A 19186-nucleotide genomic window follows, 5' to 3' on the forward strand; every position below is an offset into this window, starting at 1 on the left:
TCACAATGAATGAGTACATCCAGGAGTCCTTAGCGGCCGGCTTGATTGCTCATCGTCGTCGCTCGTGGGGGCAGGGTCCTGCTTTGTTGAAAAGAAAGATAAGTCTCTCCATGCCTGCATCGATTACCGTGCCCTCAATGGCATCACTGTGAAGAATTGTTACCCACTACCACTAAGTTCCTCCACTTTTGAGGTGTTGGAAGGAGTCACAGTGTTCACCAAAGCTCGATCTGCGGAACACATACAATTTGGTCCGGATAAAGCAAGTTGATGAATGGAAAATGGCTTTTAACATGCCTTCCGGTCATTATGAATACCCAGTGATGCCGCATGGACTCACAAACGTGCCTGCCGTTTTCCAAAATCTGGTCAACAATGTGTTACGGGAGTACTTGAATAAATTTGTTTTTGTTTATCTGGACGATATCCTCATTTTTCCCCTGATTTAGCCACCCACACTCGACACGTTCGTACTATATTACAGGCACTACTGCAAAATGGGCTTTTTGTAAAACCAGAAAAGTGTGAATTCCATAGATCCACTGTGTCCTTTCTTGGTTTTGTTATTTCTGCAAGGGAAATAAAGATAGATCCCACGAAGACTGCGGTGGTACAAGACTGGGCCATTCCCGCTTTATGCAAAGAAGTGCCAAGATTCCTAGGTTTTGCCAATTTCTATAATAAATTTATACATAGTTTCAGTACTGTCGCGGCTCCTCTTCATGCAGTCACCTCATCCCTCCATCTGTTCATCTGGAAGCTGGAGTGCGACAAGGCATTCAGAGTCCAAAAGAATCGCTTCACCGTGGCCCCCGTGCTGCTTCCCCTCTGACAACAGGCTGCATCCATGTGCCTTTTTGTCCAAGAAACTGTCCATGGCGGAACGTAATTATGGCATCGGCGACTGCAAGCTGTTGACGGTTAAAGTGGCTTTGGAGGAGTGGCAGCACTGACTGGAGGGAGCGCAAATTCTGTTTATCATCTACAACAACCACAAAAATTTTGAATATTTACAAACAGCCAAACGTCTCAACTCCCGCCAGGCCCGATGACCACATTTTTCAGTCAATTTAATTTCACATTGTCCTAAAGTCCAGGCGCAAAGAATGGGAAAGCCCAACGCATTATCCCAACAGGGGGACCCGGTAGATGTGTCCATAGATCCGGGGATGATTTTACTTTCATCATGCTTTGTATCCGCCCTATATTGGGACACTGAGTCCAAAATTAAAGCGGCAGTCGAGGATATGCCCGTTCTCGCTGGATGTCCGCGAGGAAAACTTTTTGTTCCAACGGCTCTCAGGGGGTAAATGATCCGCTGGTGTCATGAAAGTCGTATGTTCTGTCATCCTGGTATCAAGAAAACCTCATTTATTGCACAGCCAAGGTTTTGGTAGCCTGGGCTTATTAAAGATGTTACAGAATATGTGTCAGCCTGTCAAGTAACTCAACAAAAATATAAACGCAACACTTTTGGTTTTGCTCCCATTTTGTATGAGATGAACTCAAAGATCTAAAACTTTTTCCACATACACAATATCACCATTTCCCTCAAATATTGTTCACAAACCAGTCTAAATCTGTGATAGTGAGCACTTCTCCTTTGCTGAGATAATCCATCCCACCTCACAGGTGTGCCATATCAAGATGCTGATTAGACACCATGATTAGTGCACAGGTGTGCCTTAGACTGCCCACAATAAAAGGCCACTCTGAAAGGTGCAGTTTTGTTTTATTGGGGGGGATACCAGTCAGTATCTGGTGTGACCACCATTTGCCTCATGCAGTGCAACACATCTCCTTCGCATAGAGTTGATCAGGTTGTCAATTGTGGCCTGTGGAATGTTGGTCCACTCCTCTTCAATGGCTGTGCGAAGTTGCTGGATATTGACAGGAACTGGTACACGCTGTCATATACGCCGGTCCAGAGCATCCCAAACATGCTCAATGGGTGACATGTCCGGTGAGTATGTCGGCCATGCAAGAACTGGGACATTTTTAGCTTCCAAGAATTGTGTACAGATCCTTGCAACATGGGGCCGTGCATTATCCTGCTGCAACATGAGGTGATGTTCTTGGATGTATGGCACAACAATGGGCCTCAGGATCTCGTCACGGTATCTCTGTGCATTCAAAATGCCATCAATAAAATGCACCTGTGTTCTTCGTCCATAACAGACGCTTGCCCATACCATAACCCCACCGCCACCATGGGCCACTCGATCCACAACATTGACATCAGAAAACCGCTCACCCACACAACGCCACACACGCTGTCTGCCATCTGCCCTGGATAGTGTGAACCGGGATTAATCCGTGAAGAGAACACCTCTCCAATGTGCCAAACGCCAGCGAATGTGAGCATTTGCCCACTCAAGTCGGTTACGACGACGAACTGGAGTCAGGTCGAGACCCCGATGAGGATGACGAGCATGCAGATGAGCTTCCCTGAGACGGTTTCTGACAGTTTGTGCAGAAATTCTTTGGTTATGCAAACCGATTGTTTCAGCAGCTGTCTGAGTGGCTGGTCTCAGACGATCTTGGAGGTGAACATGCTGGATGTGGAGGTCCTGGGCTGGTGTGGTTACACGTGGTCTGCGGTTGTGAGGCTGGTTGGATGTACTGCCAAATTCTCTGAAACGCCTTTGGAGACGGCTTATGGTAGAGAAATGAACATTCAATACACGAGCAACAGCTCTGGTTGACATTCCTGCTGTCAGCATGACAATTGCACGCTCCCTCAAATCTTGCGACATCTGTGGCATTGTGCTGTGTGATAAAACTGCACCTTTCAGAGTGGCCTTTTATTGTGGGCAGTCTAAGGCACACCTGTGCACTAATCATGGTGTCTAATCAGCATCTTGATATGGCACACCTGTGAGGTGGGATGGATTATCTCAGCAAAGGAGAAGTGCTCACTATCACAGATTTAGACTGGTTTGTGAACAATATTTGAGGGAAATGGTGATATTGTGTATGTGGAAAAAGTTTTAGATCTTTGAGTTCATCTCATACAAAATGGGAGCAAAACCAAAAGTGTTGCGTTTATATTTTTGTTGAGTTATGTGCTATGCATAAATCTTCTAACCGCCCACCTGCGGGTTCTTTGCTGTCATTACCTGTACCGACTCACCAGGGGGCCCACATTTGATTGATTTTGTAACCGGTTTTCCACCCTCCAAGGGCCATACAGTTATGACAGTGGTTGATCGCGTCTCCATGATGGTTCATTTTATCCCTCTGTGTAAGCAACTGTCAGCAAAGGAAACTGCAGAAGTTATGTTGAGCTAGGTTTTCAAACTGCATGGTTGACCTCAGGATATTATTTCTGACCGAGGGCCGCAATTTGTGTCCCATTTTTGGAGGGAGTTCTGCTGTCTCTTATGGATCACGTCCAGCTTAATTTCGGGCTACCAGAGGGGCGCTACTGAGATGGCTAGAGAGTTGTCGTGTTTTTTCGGAGTGCCTCGAGGCACTTAGCTTAAACTGTACAAAGGTTATAATTGCCTGAGTTCTTACCTCCGCCACATTGTTTTGATTGTTGTTTATCTCCTGGATACTTTAATGGGATGTCCAGTAAACGTGTGGTAAGTGCACGCCAGAAGGAAGGCGCTAATGCTACTGCTAGTGCTACAGCTAGCAACTTAAAAGTCAGCTCACCGAGTGATGATGATGAGGAGCTCCCTCTTATGTGGAAGAAAACTGAAACGAGCATCCTTTGCTCTATCAATGTCTGCTTTGATGACTTTGAACACTCATTTCCATGAACAAAAGACTGAAACTGCTTTGAAGATCCTCTGTAGGATCTTCTACTCCTGCTTATTTAGCAGGAGTAGGGGAAAAACTACAGAGGACTGTAGCATTTTCTTGTTTTTTTCTTAATTTTTTTCTTTTTTTTTGGTATATCTCATCTAGTAATTGCCTATGCTGTGACATCTTTCTTTTGATACAGATTCAGGAACACTGTTCAATACTGGTTTCAAAACACTCAATGTTTCGAGTTAGCAGTCAGTAATTTCTTGTCAATTATAATTTCATGATTTGGCACTGACTGTGATGGTCTAGTGGTTAAAGCATTGAGTTTGAGACCATAGGATCCTCAGTTCAAATCCCAGCCTGACTGGAAAATCACTAAGGGCCCTTGGGCAAGGTCCTTAAACCCCTAGTTGCTCCCGGGGTGTAGTGGGCGCCTTGCATGGCAGCAACCTCACATCGGGGTGAATGTGAGGCATTATTGTAAAGCGCTTTGAGCATCTGATGCAGATGGAAAAGCGCTATATAAATGCAGTCCATTTAGGATCTTCAGACAGTACAAAATCCCAGTTGACTTTTTTTTTTTTACAGATGGAACATCTTCGCCTGGACAGTACAGACAGACAACACAGACATGTTGCAATATGGGGACCTTTCTTGGCTCAATGCCAGATTATTGCTCACGGATAAAAGTTTCTGACTGTGTAAATTTGATATAGATCTCGTCAGTTGTATGTTCATGCCACTTTGTTGTTGCTGGTCTGGCAGTTTGCTATTTTTGGTTGTTGCTTTTTGTTTATTTTTATTGTTCCCTGTGTCTTCATAAAGATGAAAATTGAAAAAACATAATAATAATAAAAAAAAAACTTCAGGCTACCATCCACAGGCCACTAGCAGGTGGAACAGCTTAATCAGGAGTTAGAAAATGGTCTACGGTTACTCGTTTCACAACACCCTGCATCTTGGTCTGATCAGCTTCCTTGGATTGAACTCAACAACAAAAGTTTACCCTCAGCTTCCACCAGTTATTCTCCGTTTCACATAGTTTTTGGTCACCAACCTGCGCTATTTCCCCCAGTGGATCTCAATTCCCCGGTCCCCTCAGCACTCAGTCTGGTTCTTCATTGCCAACGGACCTGGGAGCGAGGTCAGAAGGTTTTATTGCGTAATAAACCCGCCGCTGACCATAAACGGACCACCGCCCCGTCTTATGTGTCAGGCCAGAAAGTGTGGCTTTCGACGGGCCACTTTGCCCTTAAGGGCGTGCCCAGAAAATTGGCTCCCAGGTTCATTGGTCCCTTTCTGGTCTCCAAAGTCATCAACCCTGTTTCCGTCCATCTCCTCTCCCCAAGTCAATGCGTGTCCACCTCACTTTTCATGTCAGTCATCTCCACCCTGTCCGGTTGAGTGTTTTCGATCATCTTCATGAACAGTGCTTCATCTTGGTATAAGCCACACTTAATAATCATGGTCGTACTCATCTTGGTGTTGTCCTCCAGTGCTCTTTTCCACAGCTCCATCAAGTTCTTGATGAATTTTTTTTAGTGTTGGCCTTGCACAGAGCAAAAACCTGCAGCATGCCATGAAGAGCAAGTGGGATAAGGAGGTGGGCCTGGTAGGTCTGTCAATTGCCAGTCATGCTGAGCTCTCGGTCACCTCACACACACATTTTCTTATATAGTATTTTATGGTCACATTCTCCTTTATTCACTCTGTTGGATTTACTGATGTGCTTTTCTGACACTGCAGCACATAATTCAGTGTGAGAAACCCAGACCTCCTGCTTGAATTCAGCGGCAGAGAACATGCAGAGATGGAAGAAAAGAGGCCTTGCTGCTCTCAGTCTGGTTGACACTCAAATCTACTCTATGTTCAAAGAAAACCTGGAATCAGTGTCGGTGTTTTCAGGCACATTTCACTGCACTGTGTCTCACATAAATTAGCATGAAAAATAAGACAATTCTTCTATTCTTTCATGATGTCAGCATATATTTAGTGAAATATTAGTCTTCCCTGGGTTGTTTTATGGAAATATACTGAACTTAAAAAGTCCCTTTTCTCAGATCAGATGTTGGCACAAACAAATCTCAGACCTGTAAATTTCAAACTGTCACAAAATGTTGTGGTAAATGGTAAATTAAATGGACTGCATTTATATAGCGCTTTTCCATCTGCATCAGACGCTCAAAGCGCTCTACAATTATGCCTCACATTCACCCCGATGTCAGGGTGCTGCCATTCAAGGTGCTCACTACATACCGGGAGCAATAGTGGATTAAGGACCTTGCCCAAGGGCCCTTAGTGATTTTCCAGCCAGGCGGGGATTTGAACCCATGATCATCTGGACTCAAGCCCAACACCTTAACCACTAGACCATCACCTCCGCTGGTGTGGTCTGTCTGTGCAGTGAGTACAGAGAGAAGAGCAGCTTCAGTCTGCAGTTGAGGAGTTGATCCTGGAAACCATCGCCCTGCACATTGCAGAAAAGACAACGGCGGTGCAGACACTCAACAAGCAGGGAAAACCACAAGACCCACCAGCAAGCACAGACACACACAGCCTGTGGACGCTCAAGGGGGGACAAAATTACAAAAGTTTCCTGAAGTTGTCCTGCGCTCCACTGATGGTCCAGTCGATAGTCTGGGGACTTAAGCATCCACAGGTTTTACAAGAGAGTAAATGAGACCCCTCCCCAAGGAGACAAAAAACAGACATGAAGACTGAGAAAGAGAGAGACCAGGACTGATGGCAGCAAGCAGAGGGGCGGGGAGGGGTGAAGCCTAATTGGAGTGAGACACCCCTCCCCTGAGAATGGCTAGGACATACCGCACAGTCAGATACGGGGGTGGCATCTGGAAATGGCTTGCAACGAGGTTTGGTGATGACACTGCCCTGATGGAGAGAGGACATGGGGTGGGACTTGGCAATCGCACAGACACACAGATGGACAGACTGAAGAAAGACTGGACAAACATGACAAGAATAAATGACAGCGTAGTTCACTTTTTCCACTCTGCAAACATCACATGATACACACATTACCGCCGGGACAAACTGGAGTCTTTCGACTGAGACAAAGTTCTGATGAGTTACAGGTGCAAAGAGAGTCTGAGACAGGTGGAGTGACAGGTGGCGGCATCATGCAGGTCGCACATGGCACTCAGCAGATACTGACAGCATCCATGCATGAACGCCTTTAAAGATCTGCTCATTTCAAACCTCAGAGCATCAACTTTTCCTCAACAAGCTCCACTCTGAGATGTTTCTGTGCTCACTGGCTAAACTGGATTATCATGACGATCCACATCGTGGAATCCATGCTTGCCGAGCGCAACAAAGCTACATGACATGGTCAGAGTCTCAGAGTCTGATCCATTCAACACCAATTCACATTGTTGAGCATCCTGGTCCCAGCACGTGCACACGCACACACGCACACGGGTCATGAGGGCGGGGCGCTCATGCTACCTGTGCGACCTGAGAGCAGAGCCCATTTGTTTATTTGTCTTTTAGTCATTGTTTGCTTGTGTGTTCTTTTGTCTTTTCTGTTTTGAAGTTAATGTGGAAGTGCTTCTGACCATGAGGGGAGTTTTTGTTGCACTTTGGTCCTTTTTAGGACAATTCATCCTGGGACTTTATGATGGCGGTGGGGAGGCTGCTAACACAGTCTCCTACGGCTGCGAGTTCCTTCTCGCCCTTCAGCCACAAGCAGCAAGAGACTTTCGTTTGAATATTCCCCATTTTCTTCAGCGAAGTCAACAAGATGACTTAAAGTCTGCTGCATGCAGTATAGTGTCAAAAAAGCACCGAAGGAGGAGAGGAGGCGTTCAGCGCAGGATGAGGAAATACAGGCTCCCTCTGCTTCCATCCATCCTCCTCTCAAATGTACAGTCCATTCGGAACAAAATGGATGAATTAGAGGCTCACGCCAGATGAAAATGTGACTTCAGAGACACGTGTCTGTTGGCTTTTACCGAGACGTGGCTGGGAGATGCGGATCCCAACGAGGATCTTCACATCAGCAGCTTTGGGCAGCCTGTTCATGTGGATCGCTCACCTGTCATTACAAACAAATCATGTGGAGGTGGAGTGTGTTTTTACATCAACAAAAACTACTGCAATACGCTTGAAGTTTGGGAAAGAATATGCATCTTTAATGCATTTTTAAAACATTTGAACAATGTATTACTTGTGCAACTACTAAAAGGAATTCCACCATTGACTTATGCTATGAGATGAGATGAGATTAGATATACCTTATTGATCTCACAGTGAAGAAATTATGTTTACACTACAGTTACCTCAGACAGCAATTAGTCCACAATTATTACTTGTTTACTGTAATAATGGCACACATCAGAGTTAAAGACAGCACATACACATTTGACATTGTTTATGTGCACAGTGCTGCTTGGGACTCTGACGAGGGCGGTCACATCTCCTCCACTCTCCTTTATCTCTGTTCTCTGCCTTTAACCTTCAAGTCCCTACTTCACCAGACTGTGAATTCCTCAAACTATATTGAATTCTGGATCTAATGGACTACTATTGGATTAACCATGGAATTGATCAGCTGGTCTCTGAACGTTATTGACACCATTTTTTCTACTAGAAGGTCAGGACCAGGGATCCTACCTGCCCAGATGGAACGTATCCTGCAGGCTATGTCCTCGACTCCTGGAGTTCTTGGCGTGTGGCATGCTTGGCGCCTTTCTCTGTTGAGGACGTCGAGGATTTATTCATTTTTGGTCTCATGGTAGCAGGGCTGATACTTTTTGGCTTATGTGCTGCCCTGATCTGCCGGAAAATTGGCAAGACGGTGGCATCAAGAACCACGGCCCCTCGCTTGTCCATCATGATTAACGAGGTTGGCAAAGCAGTGCATTCTCAGACTGCGATGACTCTTGAACTCAGACGCAAATTGGATGACATCTTGGAGCTGATGTGTGCTTTGCAGTTGAAGATTTTAGAGGCCGGTGAATATTCTTAATTCATAATTGGGAATATTCTTAATTCATAATTAAACTGAAAGAGTAACTGCGTGAGAAGACGGTAAATTGACAGAGTAACTGCGTGAGAAGACGGTAATATGACAGAGTAACTGTGTGAAGACGGTAATCTGACAGAGTAACTGCGTGAGAAGACGGTAATCTGACAGAGTAACTGTGTGAAGACGGTAATCTGACAGAGTAACTGTGTGAGAAGACGGTAAACTGACAGAGTAACTGTGTGAAGACGGTAAACTGACAGAGTAACTGTGTGAAGACGGTAATCTGACAGAGTAACTGTGTGAGAAGACGGTAATCTGACAGAGTAACTGTGTGAAGACGGTAAACTGACAGAGTAACTGTGTGAAGACGGTAATCTGACAGAGTAACTGCATGAGAAGACGGTAAACTGACAGAGTAACTGCGTGAGAAGACGGTAAACTGACAGATTAACTGTGTGAAGACGGCAAACTGACAGAGTAACTGCGTGAAGACGGTAATCTGACAGAGTAACTGCGTGAGAAGACGGTAATCTGACAGAGTAACTGTGTGAAGACCGTAATCTGACAGAGTAACTGCGTGAGAAGACGGTAATCTGACAGAGTAACTGCGTGAGAAGACGGTAATCTGACAGAGTAACTGTGTGAAGACCGTAATCTGACAGAGTAACTGCGTGTGAAGACGGTAATCTGACAGAGTAACTGCGTGAGAAGACGGTAATCTGACAGAGTAACTGCGTGAGAAGACGGTAATCTGACAGAGTAACTGTGTGTGAAGACGGTAATCTGACAGAGTAACTGCGTGAGAAGACGGTAATCTGACAGAGTAACTGCGTGAGAAGACGGTAATCTGACAGAGTAACTGCGTGAGAAGACGGTAATCTGACAGAGTAACTGTGTGTGAAGACGGTAATCTGACAGAGTAACTGCGTGAGAAGACGGTAATCTGACAGAGTAACTGCGTGAGAAGACGGTAATCTGACAGAGTAACTGTGTGAAGACAGTAATCTGACAGAGTAACTGCGTGAGAAGACGGTAATCTGACAGAGTAACTGCGTGAGAAGACGGTAAACTGACAGAGTAACTGCGTGAGAAGACGGTAATCTGACAGAGTAACTGCGTGAGAAGACGGTAAACTGACAGAGTAACTGCGTGAGAAGACGGTAATCTGACAGAGTAACTGCGTGAGAAGACGGTAATCTGACAGAGTAACTGCGTGAGAAGACGGTAAACTGACAGAGTAACTGCGTGAGAAGACGGTAAACTGACAGAGTAACTGCGTGAGAAGACGGTAATCTGACAGAGTAACTGCGTGAGAAGACGGTAATCTGACAGAGTAACTGCGTGAGAAGACGGTAATCTGACAGAGTAACTGCGTGAGAAGACGGTAAACTGACAGAGTAACTGCGTGAGAAGACGGTAATCTGACAGAGTAACTGCGTGAGAAGACGGTAAACTGACAGAGTAACTGCGTGAGAAGACGGTAATCTGACAGAGTAACTGCGTGAGAAGACGGTAAACTGACAGAGTAACTGCGTGAGAAGACGGTAAACTGTGGAGTTGACACTTCTCAAAAACTGAGTGACTGTGCAAGAAGGAGAAGAGTGAGGAAAGCCACCAAGACACCCGGACAACCCAGAAGAGGTTATAGGTCAGGGTATGTAAACTTCTGAGTACAACTGCAATTATTTTTATACCTTTTGTTTTTTGTTTATTTTATCTGTTTGCACTGACAAAGGAGAAACTATCTCCAATGTCATTGTACATTATGTATAATGACAAAAATAACAATTCCCTTGTCCTATTAATGGCTCTGATTAAGTGAAAATTAAGAAAAATACATATTGTCTTAGTTGTTTTAGCTACTGAACTCAGCACTATTAATATAATACTAGACTAAGTACACACTTTACTGCACCATGCAAGATTTCACCTGCTTTGAGAGAGAAACCTCCATCCTGATGAATATATTTTATATTTGTCTGTCTGAGTTTATTACTTGCACTTTCCTGGTCTCTCCAGGATAATGGAGCTGACACTGACACCGAGCATGAGTGATGCTTCGCTCCGGCCTTTCACCAACATGTCATGAGAGCTTGGCAGACTGATGTCCACCCTGACCATAGCTCAGTTCCAGGTGTGGTTGGCTCAATTCCTTCTGTCTGTGGCTTACAGGGGATCACTATGCACCCTGCCTGTTGTCCCAGCCCAAGTTTTTGGTCCTGCAGCACAGCAGACCCTGGAGCTGCTTTTGATACTGTTGACCATAAAATTTTATTACAGAGATTAGAGCATGCCATAGGTATTAAAGGCACTGCGCTGCGGTGGTTTGAATCATATTTGTCTAATAGATTACAATTTGTTCATGTAAATGGGGAATCTTCTTCACAGACTAAAGTTAATTATGGAGTTCCACAAGGTTCTGTGCTAGGACCAATTTTATTCACTTTATACATGCTTCCCTTAGGCAGTATTATTAGACGGTATTGCTTAAATTTTCATTGTTACGCAGATGATACCCAGCTTTATCTATCCATGAAGCCAGAGGACACACACCAATTAGCTAAACTGCAGGATTGTCTTACAGACATAAAGACATGGATGACCTCTAATTTCCTGCTTTTAAACTCAGATAAAACTGAAGTTATTGTACTTGGCCCCACAAATCTTAGAAACATGGTGTCTAACCAGATCCTTACTCTGGATGGCATTACCCTGACCTCTAGTAATACTGTGAGAAATCTTGGAGTCATTTTTGATCAGGATATGTCATTCAAAGCGCATATTAAACAAATATGTAGGACTGCTTTTTTGCATTTACGCAATATCTCTAAAATTAGAAAGGTCTTGTCTCAGAGTGATGCTGAAAAACTAATTCATGCATTTATTTCCTCTAGGCTGGACTATTGTAATTCATTATTATCAGGTTGTCCTAAAAGTTCCCTAAAAAGCCTTCAGTTAATTCAAAATGCTGCAGCTAGAGTACTGACGGGGACTGGAAGGAGAGAGCATATCTCACCCATATTGGCCTCTCTTCATTGGCTTCCTGTTAATTCTAGAATAGAATTTAAAATTCTTCTTCTTACTTATAAGGTTTTGAATAATCAGGTCCCATCTTATCTTAGGGACCTCGTAGTACCATATCACCCCAATAGAGCGCTTCGCTCTCAGACTGCAGGCTTACTTGTAGTTCCTAGGGTTTGTAAGAGTAGAATGGGAGGCAGAGCCTTCAGCTTTCAGGCTCCTCTCCTGTGGAACCAGCTCCCAATTCAGATCAGGGAGACAGACACCCTCTCTACTTTTAAGATTAGGCTTAAAACTTTCCTTTTTGCTAAAGCTTATAGTTAGGGCTGGATCAGGTGACCCTGAACCATCCCTTAGTTATGCTGCTATAGACGTAGACTGCTGGGGGGTTCCCATGATGCACTGTTTCTTTCTCTTTTTGCTCTGTATGCACCACTCTGCATTTAATCATTAGTGATCGATCTCTGCTCCCCTCCACAGCATGTCTTTTTCCTGGTTCTCTCCCTCAGCCCCAACCAGTCCCAGCAGAAGACTGCCCCTCCCTGAGCCTGGTTCTGCTGGAGGTTTCTTCCTGTTAAAAGGGAGTTTTTCCTTCCCACTGTAGCCAAGTGCTTGCTCACAGGGGGTCGTTTTGACCGTTGGGGTTTTACATAATTATTGTATGGCCTTGCCTTACAATATAAAGCGCCTTGGGGCAACTGTTTGTTGTGATTTGGCGCTATATAAAAAAAATTGATTGATTGATTGATTTCAGTCTCATCAGAGTTTAAAAGTAGGACGTTTCTAGATATCCAACTTCTCACTGCTGCAAGGTAATCTTCTAAGGATTTTATGTGAACGAGATTACCAGCAGTTATCGGCATGTATAACTGAGTATCATCTGCATAGTAGTGAAAGATAATCCCAAAATGCCGCAATATGTGCCCAAGGGGTGCTATATAAAGGGAGAAAAGCAGGGGGCCTTGACAGTGCTGGACTTTAGACCAGGTTTTTGGTGGTTTAGGCACAAATCTGTCGACGGTGGATATCAACGAGCCTCATCTTTAGACCACACCCACAAGAGTGCAGGTGTGACTGTGACTGTTAGTGTGTTGGGTAGAAGGGAGCAGAAACACATCCACTGTGCTTTGCACCAGGTCCAAATTTCAAACAGTAATCTGCACATCTGAAGATGTACAAAGTTTGATATGTCCAGCGTTATGCATGCATGAAAGCAGCAGCTAAGACAGTTGGTGCTTTGTGTACAGTGAAATAAAGTAAATAAACACAAAATATGAACAGCAAACCCTGTTTAAGGACATTCCACAAAATACAAAATGGAAAAGCAACTGGAGCCATGGTGGTGAAGACTGGCAACAAAGACCAATTCAAAGGACATTTTTTTTCCAGCTTTGAAAGTCTTTGTGTCACACATTCAGTTGGTACACAAACCCACACACGAGAATTTGACTTAATGTTAAAAATGCAGTACTGGTTTGTATCTTGGATTTACCTGAGAATTGACCGTCTGGCCCATGGGAATACGGGAGCATTCTAGCGCATACTGTTTGACACAGAAGTAAGAGCCCTGAGAGAGAGAAACAGAAATAAAGACAAAGACATCATCAGTGTCAGCAGGGCAAAACTGAATGTTGAACAATTATTAAACAAAACTCACTGTGTAAAGCCGTGGTCACAACCCGCCGTACTCACACGTGCGTGCAGTCTACTTGCAAAAACGTGGGCCAAATTTGGAGATCCGTACGTTGTGAGTACTGCCTCAGTATGAATTTAGGAGCACGCAGACACGCTGTAGAGGTTTTAGTGCTGCGGTCAGACTGCGGATTCACCAGCAGTACAGATGACGCACGTTGTGAGTACTGCCTCAGTACGGATTCAAAAGAGCACATTTTCATTCAGTTACTATTGAATTAACCAAATCCGGATTACGGCACTCACCACATACTATGGAGGCTGACAGACTTACATACACGACGCAGCTTCTCACTTGAACTTTATTTCCAAACGTCAGCAACACAGACACTCCACAGCTTCAGTCTGTTAACTAGCTGTAACTTTTCGAGGCAAGTAAACACTCGTACAACTGACCGCTGCAGGCTGAACATGTTCATGCATCGCCGACACCGAAAAACACCTGCCGCTCCGGTCTCGCTCATAAAAAAAGAAAAGCGACCCCACACACACTGCTTTATTGTCAACTCTCTTTATCCTTACACTCCTAGAGACGTGCATTGAACGTACTCCCTCCCTCCTCTTGCTACTGCCTCCATACGTTTTCACAAAAACGTAGTGGCCGTGGCATCCGCAGAAAACGTACGGTGAAAAAAAAAGCACGGTGGGTTGTGAGCGGGGCTTAAGTATCCGTGCCTTAAACCAAAATCCTGTAGAACATATAATCCCCCTGTAGAACATATAATCCCAATTATGTTCAGGTGAAAATCACAATTTATAATACTCTCCTTTTTTAAGACGTCTTATTGTCTTGAATTTACTTAAAAGAATAACTTTCAATTTTCCCATGAATTTTTAATTTTTAAAACTAAGAATTTTCAGAATTTTTTTCATCTGCCTCACACCAGAGACCACTGTGAGTCCCAGTTTCTTTTAAAAAAGAAATATCAATCTTGACAGACAAATTCTAGGAAGAATCCAAACTCTTTTCACATTCTTCTTTGAGAATTTGTGAGACAATATGTAAGTTCTCAGTGGTTTGTTGTTTGACAGCAGAAGTACATTCCCACCATTTCTTGTTGAAGAAAGTTGGAAAGAAATTTGGAATTATTTACACTTGCTTGAGAATTCTCTTCATTTTCACCCAAGGCCATCAAATATGGCCATCGGGCATTGCGAAGACTTTACCTCCATCCGTCCTTCTGTGCTCATCATAAGTCCAGTCCTATTACTGCCAGAGTCTTCAAATTCTCAGGGAACATTCATGGGACACAGATCAAAGACGGCTAAGCTTGAGGTTAAAAAGTCAGCTTCTGTTTCAGTTTTATTCTAGTCTTGTCTGTTACCAGGATAACGTCAAAACTACTACACAGATTTTGATTAAATTTTCAACACAGATACATATTATACCATGGAATTCTCCATTAAATTTTGGAGGTGATTGGGATCCAGATTCTGGATCAAGATTCACTTTACACAGGCTTTGAAGGATTACATCAAAACTACTTCACAGATTAAATTTGTAAATTTTGGAGGTGATGAGGATCCAAATCCGGATTCTGGATCAAGATTCACTTCATACAGGCTTTGAAGGACTACGTCAAAATTACTTCATGGATTCTCACCAAATGTGCACCACAAGTAAATATTAGGGCAGAGAAGATTCCACTGAAATTTGGAGATGGTCCTGAACCAGACTGGCGGAAGTCAGAAATCTCTGATTGCTCTTGTTTTTTTGTTTGTTTGCTTGTTTGTTTTTTTGAGGGGGCGACAGCGTGGGACCATGACATCAGTGGCCGGTCTAGCTAGCTGCAAACTCTGTATTTTTGTGTGTAAATATAACCTCATTGTCCTATATTATGTAAAAGCTAGCAAGAAATAAATACTTCTAAAAGTGAAAACACTTTCTGTAACCTGATAACACCTCTGGAGTGATTTACAAGATGTTTTGCAGATGTCAGCGTGCTTACTAACTTCCACAAACTCAAAGCTAACTTCCCCTCTTGTCAAAAGCTCATGTATGCGCACACGCATGCCCTCCTGCAGACAGTGTTAAAATGTAAATATTGGTTATGACTGATTGATTGAGCGGCTTTATTGAACATGTACAAATTGTACGTAAGACAGCAGGATCTTAATAAGGAATGTAAATAACAATAAATGTATAATTAATTTAAATTATATATATTTGTGTGTATGTATTTATACACTTAGCACTGGGATACCAATTAAACTACTGCAAAGTCTAAAGAAGACAATACTATTTTTTAGGGTATTTTAGCATTGCATTATATTTTAATGTTTGAAACATTTCACTAAAAAATAAAATTCCTGCAACTTTACAAAAATTTCTTGATACAAGTACAGAAATCTTTAAAAGAAAATAAATAAATACACAAATAAACAAGCCAATGCTCGGCTGAGGTCCCCCACCTATTATGCTGATGTGTACATGCAGGTGTTAACAGATAATTGTGGGCATTGAAAACATGAGTTTCTATAGAATGATATGTCAGACAGAGGCAATTTCAGTGAAGAGTACAAATCACTGCTGATACTGAAGTGCATGAATACCGCTAAGTGTAATTATTATTTTGCCTGTGTACCGTGTACTGTGTAGTATGGGTGTGTACTATGTATGCTAGGGGTAAGAGGGAAATCTGGGGCTCTTAAAACATGATGGAAGGACGGCCGGATTCCATTTAAATCCCCCCCCGCCTTATTTCATGGCAGAGGACAGTAACTCTTATGTGGAGAAAATCAATTGTTGGCACTAAATAAATTCCAACAAGCTGAACTTTAAATACAATCTTATGCAAGTACCAGTTGCTACTTTGCACAGCTTTGAAATATTTTTCTTGTTCACATAACTTCAATGAATGTGAATCTATATCCTCCATTTCAGAATTGATTTTCTGGTGCAGGAATTGTTATAGTGTCATATTTTACTGTCTTTAAATGAGAATCCTATTCCTCAGAACAAGAATGTTTTCTCTTCTATATTCAATCTAAGACTTCACCATCGACATACAAGTCAGAAAAGAGACTTTCTGACTTTCTGATATCAACGTGAGGTGTGACTTCCTTTTGGGAAAATGGTAATAATTATGATCATTTCTGAAGAAAACCTTCTGGAAAAATTATTATCTCTGTTAAGAACTCATCTTCTTGAAATAATCTTCCTTAAAATGCTGTTTCTTCAGAATGTTTATTTTTTACTGCAGGATTTTTTTTTTTTTTCTAAAAACCTTCATGCATCTAGCCTCACCTGAAAAGCCATTTCCATCAACACGATCCCCCCTGGCAGTGCCCTCTGGAGATGATACGCCGTGGTGCCAGATGGTGCAGCCTGGAATGTTAATTCACAGCAGACTCATAATCACAAGAAAGTGTTACACAGACCTTTGGACTCGTTCATTCGTTTTGTGCTGTTTATCTGGATTGCAGTGGCAACAGACCAAGTGGCTCAACTCAAACATCCCTATCATCAGCCAAGTCCTAGTGCTCTTCCTAGGGGAATCCCAGGCCGTTTCCAAGCCAGCTGGGAGACATAATCCTCCATTTCCTGGATTTTCCCCAGAGCTTCCTCTAAGTTGAATGGTCCTGAAAGACATCCCTAGGTGACCAGGGGGTAACCCCAAAGATTCCCAAACCACCTCAGCTGGCTTCTCTCAGTGCAAAGAAGCAGCAGCTCTACTCCAAGTCTCTTCTGGATATTCAAGCTTCTCTCCCTGTCCCTGATGATCAGCCCAGATACATGACAGAGGAATCTCATTTGTTCCATTTACATATTGTTGTTTTGGTCCATACACAAAATTCATGACCATCAGTAAAGTATAGGAGTAAATCCATCAAAATGAGGACACTGACCTTAGATGGAGACTATTTAACCAACCCTCTGGGGTCCAAGGGCATTTTTTGGACAGTTCACTCACCTGGCATAAATGTTTTATTGTTGCTGTTAACAGCTCTCCCTGCATCCCATAATCACGTTTTATGTCTCTTTTTTTTAGGACAACCTGTTCTTTCATAATATATATGCTTTTGTTGTGTTTTATAAGTGTAATAAAGATTTACAATCATGAATAAAGGAAAAAGTAAAGCGGAAAATAATTTTCCACACACATTTAGTCAAAACACACAGCAAACTATAATAAACAACTGTTTTGACACTTTATAAAGGTAATTTGAGGTCTTGTGTGAAAGACAGTACAACAAAAAATTCAAACAAACACAAATGCACATGTTGAACAATATATACAAAATGGTCTATGCGTTTTGTTTGTCTTTAACTGAAAGTAATTTCTGTCTGGTATTACACAAATGTCACATCACAAATTTCTATTTCTACTGTGTTTTGGAGTCTTCTGTTTGACTCTGCAAACAACTTTCATTTCACACTTTGGCTCCTATAGTCTGAGGAGCAGCCCCTCTCCCTCACCTCATTGATATGGTAAACAGTGCTTCATGCCAGAGGGAGAGAGCCACAGGGTTATCCAGTAACACTCAAATGCAAACTAGTGGAGCAATCCTGATAGTTACACACTCTTTGTTTGAGCACGTGAGATTGTCATCAGAGGCTCTCCGTCTGCTTTCACTTTCGCTGTGCGTAATGGCGCAGGGCACATTGGAGGAGTCAGGGGGCTATTCAAACGGGCCAGCTAGTAAGATATCACTCCTGAAAACGATCTTTGGTTAATCACGTGAGGTAAATCTTCCCTACGATTGGATTTTGGAAAACCATGTGACGGTGAACCAATTCCGATTGGACACTCACACTGCACACATCATCACACAGCTTCTATGAGGAGTACAAAGATGGCCGACAGTGGATCAAAAGTCAGGGGAGTTAACTTTTCAGCAAAAAATAAGTAAGTTTCTATCTCATATCATTAAAAAGTTATTTATAATTTAGTAAAGCTTGGTCCCAGCCATCGTATACAACGGCTTCAGCTTCAGAGGGTTAACTGGTCTACGAACGTCAAGACCTCAGAGTTACTGGAAATGGCAGAAATGACCCCAAAGGCATCATATTTTTCATGTGGCCTGCACAAATAAACACCACTTAAATGAACAATGAAAATTGTGGACTGAATGTTGTAAGTGGGCAAGTTGTAAAGACAGTCATGCTATATTTTGTAATTACTAGAAAAATAAAGAAAATTGTTCTTAAATTTTTATTACTCAGATTAGTGTGTTTATGAGTGACATGTTTTCTTGAAAGTGTGTAAAACACACTTTTTACCTGTAGTAGTTTGAAGACAATTTGGGTCAAACTTTACTTGAGTTTGTGCATGCCCAAATTTAGTATGTCAGTCACACTCTCAACTTACAGCACGCACGCACGCACACACACACAAACAAACAAAATAAAACACAAAGCTAAAGTTGTATGGTCTCTGTGTTTTTTAATATTCAAGTCAAAAAACTATTTTCTTTGGCACCACTATTATTTTATTCCTGAGCATTTAAATAAGAGATTCATAATATGACATTGCCAATATGATCATAATTCACACGGTCTGGAAACTATTTATAATTTTGATCCCTGAATGGGAAAAGTAATCAGACACTATGACCTACACTTGGTAGAAATATAATAGATCATGTGGAGGCTTCATGTGGAGGTGGGAAAAACACTCCAACTGCCATTCACAGTTAAGAAAGGCAGCGTGATGTCAGCTGGCTGCTCGCTCAAACAAAATAAACCAAGATGGTGGAAAATGCTCCTAAACAGCTTATGACTGCATA

At 42.7% G+C, this 19186-nt stretch overlaps 1 protein-coding gene across 1 annotated transcript in view; it reads right to left on the reverse strand.

The window, feature by feature from the left end:
* szt2 (SZT2 subunit of KICSTOR complex) overlaps positions 1-19186 on the reverse strand; it is a 701839-nt gene that overhangs the window by 77957 nt on the left and 604696 nt on the right. The window contains 2 exon segments of the mRNA XM_034179252.1: positions 13257-13331; positions 16704-16784. Of these exon segments, the coding sequence (XP_034035143.1) occupies positions 13257-13331; positions 16704-16784 (156 nt within the window).

Source organism: Thalassophryne amazonica, chromosome 10, assembly GCF_902500255.1.
Source record: "Thalassophryne amazonica chromosome 10, fThaAma1.1, whole genome shotgun sequence".
Taxonomy (NCBI): Eukaryota; Metazoa; Chordata; class Actinopteri; order Batrachoidiformes; family Batrachoididae; genus Thalassophryne; species Thalassophryne amazonica.